Source organism: Hordeum vulgare, chromosome 1H (genome assembly GCF_904849725.1).
Source record: "Hordeum vulgare subsp. vulgare chromosome 1H, MorexV3_pseudomolecules_assembly, whole genome shotgun sequence".
NCBI lineage: Eukaryota > Viridiplantae > Streptophyta > Magnoliopsida > Poales > Poaceae > Hordeum > Hordeum vulgare.
Window position 1 is genome coordinate 437,399,090 of NC_058518.1, and position 8,151 is coordinate 437,407,240.

At 49.2% G+C, this 8,151-nt stretch overlaps 1 protein-coding gene across 1 annotated transcript; it reads right to left on the reverse strand.

Annotated features, from left to right (window-relative positions):
* Nucleotides 1-4,188: 4,188 nt before the first annotated feature.
* On the reverse strand, nt 4,189-4,887 carry LOC123413098 (Bowman-Birk type proteinase inhibitor B5-like). The gene is made up of 2 exons (XM_045106048.1): nt 4,705-4,887; nt 4,189-4,628 (listed from the first exon to the last, which is right to left on the reverse strand). The coding sequence occupies exons 1-2, from the start codon at nt 4,778-4,780 to the stop codon at nt 4,432-4,434; spliced, it is 273 nt and encodes a 90-aa protein (XP_044961983.1). The 5' UTR covers nt 4,781-4,887; the 3' UTR covers nt 4,189-4,431.
* Between the last annotated feature and the right edge of the window lie 3,264 nt (nt 4,888-8,151).

The following is an 8,151-nucleotide window of genomic DNA, read 5'->3' on the forward strand; positions in this document are numbered from 1 at the left end:
ACAACCTATGAGAAGGCCTCGGGCCAGAAAGTAAATCTGCAGAAATCTTCAATCTTTTTTGGTAAGGGGAGCAGAAATGGCATGAAGGACCATGTGAAGAGGGTCATTGGCATCCAATCTGAAGCTCTCAGTGAGAAATATTTAGGGTTACCAACACCGGTTGGTAGATCCAAGGATGGATTGTTTAGGAATGTTACAAAATGCTCCAAAGGCAAAGTGAGTGGATGGAAGGGGAAGGCTTTTCCAAAGCCGCAAGAGAAGTCCTCATCAAATCGGTCTTGCAGGCGACGCCAACCTATTCCATGAGTTGCTTTCAACTATCCAAAAAAATGTGCCGGAATCTTACTTCTATTTCATCTAAATTTTGGTGAGGGGCAATGAATGGAGAAAGGAAGGTGCACTGGATTGCGTGCCAAAAAATGTGCAATAGCAAGAGGTGTGGTGGGATGGGGTTTAGGGACCCAGCGGCATTCAACCAAGCTCGGCTGGCTAAGCAGGCTTGGCGTCTCCTTAATGTGCCATCTTCCTTGTGTGCAAGAGTTCTCAAAGCGAGATATTCCAAGGACTGCTCGCTCTTGGTGGCTACCTGCCCATCTGCTGGTTCGTATACGTTTAGAAGCATCTTGCATGGACGTGATTTACTCAGGGAAGGCATAATCTGGAGAGTTGGCAACAGTATGAATATTGAGATCCACCACGACCCGTGGATTCCTCGCTGTGGAAGCCCCTACCCCCTGGGGCAGCTCTTTGTGCATGGGATCACGCGAGTGGCCGATCTGCTTAATGAGGCGGGGAGTGATTGGAATGGCAGTACGTTGGCGACCATGTTCACGCCGTCGGATGTTGCAGATATTCAGAAGATAGCTATAGGCGGACCGGACATGGAGGATCAAATGGCGTGGAACTGCACAAACGACGACATCTTCACAGTTAAGTCAGCCTATTACCTTCGTATGTCGATGAACAATGCCAAAACAGGCCAACCTGGGGGCTCTAGCTCGATGGCGAATCAAAAGGGCTATACGATGCTACGGGCGACTAACACACCGGGGAAGTCAAAAATTCATATGTGGCGAATGATTCGGAATGGATTAGCTGTCGGCTCAGAACTCCATAGGCGACGTATAAAGGAAGGAGTATTTTGTGTTGCCTGTGGTAGAGAAGAAACAATGCTCCACCGTTTCTGGGCCTGTCACCACTCGGTTCGTTTCTGGCAGCTGGTGGGAGAAGAACTGGGAGTCTCGTTGAGTACTCCGCCGGTTGGGCTGCAATCCCAGAGGGCACTATCTTCCTGGCTACTATATTGGTTTGCTGATGCTGCAGAGGAGGAGAAAGAACTCATGATCCAGGCGGTCTATGGGTTGTGGATAGCAAGGAACAATACGCGTGAGGGAGGAAACTACAGCAGCCACATGAAATCATAGAACAGCTGAAGGTCCACCTTGCGGAGTGGAAGATGGCGAATAGACCAAGGCGTCACAGTCGGAGCCACAACCTATCCAGAAATGGGAGCCTCCTGATTTTGGGTGGGTGAAGATCTACTCTGACGGCGCGGTCTCCAGGGCAGGAACAAATGGTGGAGGGGGAACTGTCTTCCGGGACCATCAGGCAGCTTTTGTGGTTCGGGCTAGCAGTTTCTTCACTGGCATTGTTGATCCTGAGGCGGTAGAGGCGCTCGCATGCAGGAAAGCAATTCAAATGGCAATTGATCTGAATAATCCAGCGAGCGCATTTGGAATTGGATTGCAAGACACTAGTAGCAAAGATTAACAATCCAGCTATGAATCTGTCTGTCATTGGGCCTTGGGTACAGGAGATCAAGACCATGCTTTCTTCGTTCATGGAGTTCAAGGTCACTTGGATTGGACGTTCGGGAAATATGGCTGCGCATAAGCTAGCTAAAGTAGGGGTAGGCGAGCACCGTGATGAAATTTGGGTGGACTCCCCACCGGATTTTTTACTTTTTGTAATTTCAGACGAGATTTCTAGTTATGGTTGAATAAAATGCCGTATTTCCCCTAAAAAACTTTCTTCGGGGTAGTAAAATGAATTTTTGCCATGTGAAATGCTAAGAGGCTGCATTCACCGCTATATATGGAAATGCAGTGATGATCAAGCACCTTGGTCGTCATAAGGCGAGTCGCTTTCTAATGGCATGTGCTCACGGTGGTTCCATTGAAGAAGCATTGTTGTGGCCCTCCTGGATTAACTCTTTTGCATACCCACATATATGATCAGAAGTTTGGATGAAAATATCTAGCTTCATGTTCTTGGATTAACTCTTTTGCATACCAACATATATGATCATGAGCTTGTAAAGTGTTCACGATAACGTTTTGGTGTGACCTATACAAAAAAGAACAAAATTATGGACTTCTAGCATAAAAGATCATAAACACGAAGTATGTATTGTTTTTTCAGATTTTTTAATTGTAGAAGGTTGAACTTCGATACATATATTTTCATAATTTCAAACTCTATAGATCCCAAAAGCCTAATTTCCACTTTCCCTTAGTCGGCCGTTTGTTTTTACATTCTTCCAAGTGCTATGTGAAATGTGTGCACAACCACCCTAGAGCATCTCCAACAGGCGTCCAGAAAACGGCGGGCTAAAATAATTTTACAGCGTCATTTTAGTTATTTTAGCGCGTCGTGACCGATTCATTCCAGCAGACGCATAGAAATATAATGAGCAGCGAACAGCACGTAGCTCTCCAGCAGACACACTAAAAAATAGAGCGCCATAAATATGTCAACACCGCACGTGCTCCCGGTCGGCGAGTTCAAGGCGCTGCAGGGGAGGCGGCGAGCAGAACGGCAGCAGCGGCACCCGGTCGGCACGTGCTCCCGGCCGGCGAGCTCGAGCCAGCGAGGTGCAGGGGAGGCGGTGAGCTACAGCCAGCGAGCAGAAGGGCAGCAGCGGCTCCCGGCCGGCACGCGCTCCCGACCGGCACGCGCGCCAGGTCGACGAGCTCGAGGCGGCGAGCTGCATGGGAGGCGGCGAGTTACATCCCCCGAGCAGAAGGGCAGCAGCGACTCCCGACCGGCACGGGCTCCCGACGGCGAGCTCGAGGCGGCGAGCTGCAGGGAAGGCGGCGAGCTACAACCGACGAGCAGAAGGGCGACAGCGGCTCCGTCCCGTGCCGGGACGAGCACACAAAGGAGTGGCGGCGGCCGACGGCGGCGAGCTGCAGGGAATGGCTGCAGCGGCGGCGAGCAGAGGGAGCGGAGTAGTTGGTCTTTTGCGCGTCGTCTCCATATTGTCCAACGTGTTGTACGCCGTGCATCAAATATCCCGCGTGCCATGCAGAAATTCCCAACGCGCGTACTGGCTTTTGCAGTTTTTATTGAAGATGCTCTGCACACTAAATTAACGTTTTTTCAGCACGGGCTACTTTTAGCGCCTTTATTGAAGATGCTCTTAGTCCAAGCAAACTAACATGTGGTTGGATGGTTGGAAGAACAGTGATATTTTCAGCCCACCAAGTTTCAAGTCCTGATGCTTGCATTATTTCTGAATTTATTTCAGAATTCTTGGTGATATGCTTTCAGTGGGAGGAGACATTCCCGTCGATGACGAGGCGTCTACATGATGACTTCGTAAATCTGAAGATGATATATCGGCTCAGTCTATTGAAGATGCTTATAAGGATAAAGTGTACGTGTATGCATTCATAAAGATGAGTGTATGCGCGTGTATACAAAAGTTGCGTGTGTACTATGTTAAAAAAACCATTTAGTCCAAAACCTGGTTATGCTTTAGAAAAGAATTTACATGCGATAATTAAGCTAGATCTAAAACATTATTGTTTCGAATGACAATATAATTCGGGCGGGGATTGTTAGGCTTTTAATTTAATTAGTAAAATATGTATTATGTGCCATAAAAATGATATGTATCTAGATTCTGATCCAATGAAGTTTCTAAATACACATTTTTATGGCATTATATATTGTTAATCAAATTGAAGAACTATCCCACTTGTATTCCTACTTCGGAGCTGTTCGAAAACCCACCAGCTCCAGAAATTTCAGGATCTATGAAGTACCATTTCGTTCGCTCTGCTGTTTTCACTGCAGCTCCTGCTGTTCCGGAAGCGGAGTCCCGTGAAGTGGATGGACTCCGAACAGGCCCTTAATATGCCATTGATGGATGCCATATCGGTCGGAGAAAATAGATGTACAGTATTGTGCAAGAGAACTGATTTTCATGTTTTTGATGAGTAGACACGCACAACCATCAGAGGTGTTTATTCAACAAGCAACACCAGCTTTTTCTCGAGAGAGAAAACACAGTGACGATAAACAGCGTACATATTGTTGGCCGTATAGCACGGCCCACACACAAACATAGCAACACGATGACTGCTCATCTCATCTGAGCTTTATTCTAGGCGGCACACCTCGTCCGAGCCTGAAGCCCTGAAGCGATCAGTGCTTTTTGCATGGGCCACCGCAGGTGCCGTCGACGGTGCTCTTCATGTCGGCGCAGCGGAACGTCTTGTGAGGGCTCGGGGTCACCACGCGGCAGGCGGAGCAGCCCTTGGGGCACTGGGGGTGGGCGTCGTCGCAGACGTCGACCCCCGAGAAGGACCTGCAGTTGTTGCAGCACTTGGGGAAGAAGTCGGCTGCAAGAACCGTTCGGCATCAGATAAATATCACTCGCTCAGGAAGAGGTAGAATGGTTGAGCGTCAGCAGCTTACCGTTAACGTGGGAGAGGATCCCCATGACCAGGACGGCCTGGAGGATCAGGATCGCCGCGAGCTTGGTGCTCTTCATGGCTGCCGATGAACTCTCTTAGCGCAAAGCTCGAGCTTTACCTGTGCGGTCTAGTGGTAGAATGCTTTGTGATGGTGTGGTGTTGTGGCTGGCTAACGCTGCGAGCTGCTCTATATATAGGCGTACATTTGGTAGTAAGCTGATTGGCAACAAGCAGCCCCGGCTGCGATGCTGCGATCGGTGCGTCCACCATTTGGTTGGGTGGGGGGATAAAGATGCTTGACTACTACCAGTAGCTGGCTTGGAAAGTTGGACTCGTTTTCCAGGTTTTTTTTATGGCCAGTGCTCTGCCTAGGCGCGCCGGCCGAAACTTTCGACCCGCCGCGCGCGGGCCGTATGATGTGTCAACCGCCGCGCGTCCGCACCGTTTTGATCTTTTTGCAACATTTTTTCTTCGGTGTAACAAAATTTCGGCGTTACCCAGCAATTTTCGTTAACGGTTAAAAAAAAATTGTAGCAAAAAAATATCTACGTGATCGTAGAAAAAAACCGAAGCTGATAGCACGTGGAAGCAAAAGTCAAACGCCAGATATAGCAAATATCTACGTGAACGTGTATGCAATTTTTTAGTGAATGGTTGCAGCAAAAAATGATGACGGTTGTAGCAAAAATTAACACGTTTGTAGCAAAAGTCAAAACACCGATTGAAGCAAAAATCCAACGAACTCGAGTTGCAACCAACCGTGGATACAGCCTTTTGAATGGACAAAATATAGCAAAATAACAAACGTTTGCATCAAAATTAAACGTGGTTGCAGCAAATCTGAGCGAAAAAATATTACATGACCTGACCAGCGAAGCACGTGTGCGAAAAATGCTGCATGACCCCTCGCGAGACCGCGAGCGACCCGCGCGTCGGTTCCGCGGATGCGTCCAAGGAAAACGTTTCCTTTTTTTATTGGGGGCGCGGATTGTTTGACATCGATAGGATACCACTCATGTCCAGCACACCAGATCACGTGCACACCGACTGAAACCACGACAGCAGATACCATCTTCCACACCATACCATACTCAGTTACTACTATTATAGTGTCAGTGGATCGGATCTGCCTCGGGGAAAATACATAGTATTTCGAAGTCGGTGCCGCAGGATTCACTCTGCCGGACCATAGATAAGGTTTGGCCAAAACAAGACCCGACTTGTTGACCCCTGTTGTTACTCCTTCGCGTAGCGGACACCTGCTGATTTTTACCCGACTGCTACTCCTCCGAGTAAAAAAGTTCTTTGCGTGAAGACTCCATTGTGGCCGGCCAACGACTCACGTGAAGCCCCCTATCAACGCCGGCGACCTCGCCGTAAACAATGCGTCCTCTCGCAGTGTTTGGTGCTGGTGGTGGGTTCCTGGACATGAGGAACAACCATATGTTTCCACGGCGAGCTCCAGCGGCGGTGCGGCCCCGGCAGTAACGCGTACCAACTACCAAGCCACCCAGCAGTTGAGTGCCGGTAGGATTGTCGTCGACGCCGAGTGCAAGTACGTGGTCTTCGTCTACATTCGCGGCCTCAGTAGCCGCATCCTCGCCGTCGCATCGGCGTTCCACAGGCTGCTCACCGGGCGCGTCCTCGTCATCGACCGGAGCAGCGGCATGGGCGAGCTCTTCTGCGGTGCGAATGGCGGTGACTGAAATTAACGTGTAAGAAGAAGGTGCTCAAGAACAAGGTGCCCACGACGGTGACTGAGACCTACGGTAACATGCTCTATAACAAGGTGCTCATGATGGTGACTGAAACCTGCACGTAAGAGTACCTCGCTCGGGTTGAACTCCTCCACCAGCGTGAGCACGAACGCGACGGTGGATGCCAGCATCGACCTCGATTAGTGGAATATTCCAAGGAGAGAGATGCAAGAGGTGCGACGTCCTACGCGCTCATCAGCGTTGGAGGCGTGGTCACCATCATTGCGGACTGCGGAGGCACATAGAAGGTGTTCGGCGAAATGCATGAACTAAAGGTAAGATTTACTCCTCTAAATTTAGGGGGTTGGGTAGAAACGCTCAAACTTTAGTGCAGTAAAAATACTCCACTAATGTTTACTTCGAATTTTTTAGGGGTATTTAAAATATTAGTTTTTTTAGACAAACTTATAATATTAGTGGAATGTTTCAAGGAGAGACATGCAAGAAGGGACCTCCTCTACGGCGCTGCAAGCTCCCGTTTCACTAATAGAAAACAGGGCTATCGTTCGGCCCTGGCCAGCCCATTAGAACCGGGACCAATGGGGGGTATTAGACCCGGTTCGTGAGCCCAGGGGGCGGCCGGGGCCTCGTGGGCATTGGTCCCGGTTCGTGTAGAACCATTTGTCCCGGTTCGAGCCACGAACCAGGACCAATGGTCCTCGCTGCTGGCCCACAACCATTGGTCCCGGTTCATGGCATGAACCGGGACAGAAGGGGTGGCTTTAGTCCCGGTTCATGCCACGAACCGGGACAAATAACTTGCCTATGTATATCCACCGCCGCGGCAAAGCACTCCACAGTGCTCTGTTTTTTCAATCCGACGAGGTTTCTAGTTCACCTCCTATGCACATGAGGTGTTCGATGAAATGCCCGAGCCACATTAGTTAAGCTTTCTCCTCTCGAAGCTCGACCTAGGAGCTCCATTTTTTTCGAGATTTGTCTAGATTTAGGAGTCCGTCACGCCCTGTCCCCGTTTTCACCGTCGTTGATCGCCCACGCCGATCTCGTCGCCGGCACCACCGTGGTGAGCCTCTTGTTCTTATCTTCTTTATGATACTTGTCTGATTTTCTTACTTTAGATAGACATTTGTCTGATTTTATTAATTTTGGCACACATAATTATATGTAATGCACGCAGATGAACCGGCAATGGATGTATGGTGACAGACACACCTCCGAGTACATTAAGGGCGTGCATATTTTTCTCGAAGTGGCTGAGGCAAACAAGCAGAATGGTTTTATGTGTTGTCCATGCAGTAAATGTGGGAATACGAAGTCTTACTCTGACCGAAAAATCCTTCACACCCACCTGCTTTACAAGGGTTTCATGTCACACTATAATGTTTGAACGAGGCACGGAGAAATAGGGGTTATGATGGAAGACGGCGAAGAAGAAGAGGACCATGACAACTATGTGCCCCCTGAATACGGTGATGCTGCAACGGGGGGAGCTGCTGAAGATCAAGAGGAACCAGACGATGTGCCCGATGATGCTGCAACGGGGGAAGCTGCTGAAGATCAAGAGAAACCAGACGATGTGCCCGATGATGATCTCCGCCGGGTCATTGTCGATGCAAGGACGCAATGCGAAAGTCAAAAGGAGAAGCTGAAGTTCGATCACATGTTAGAGGATCACAAAAAAAAAGTTGTACCCCAATTGTGAAGATGGCAACACAAAGCTGGGTACCGTA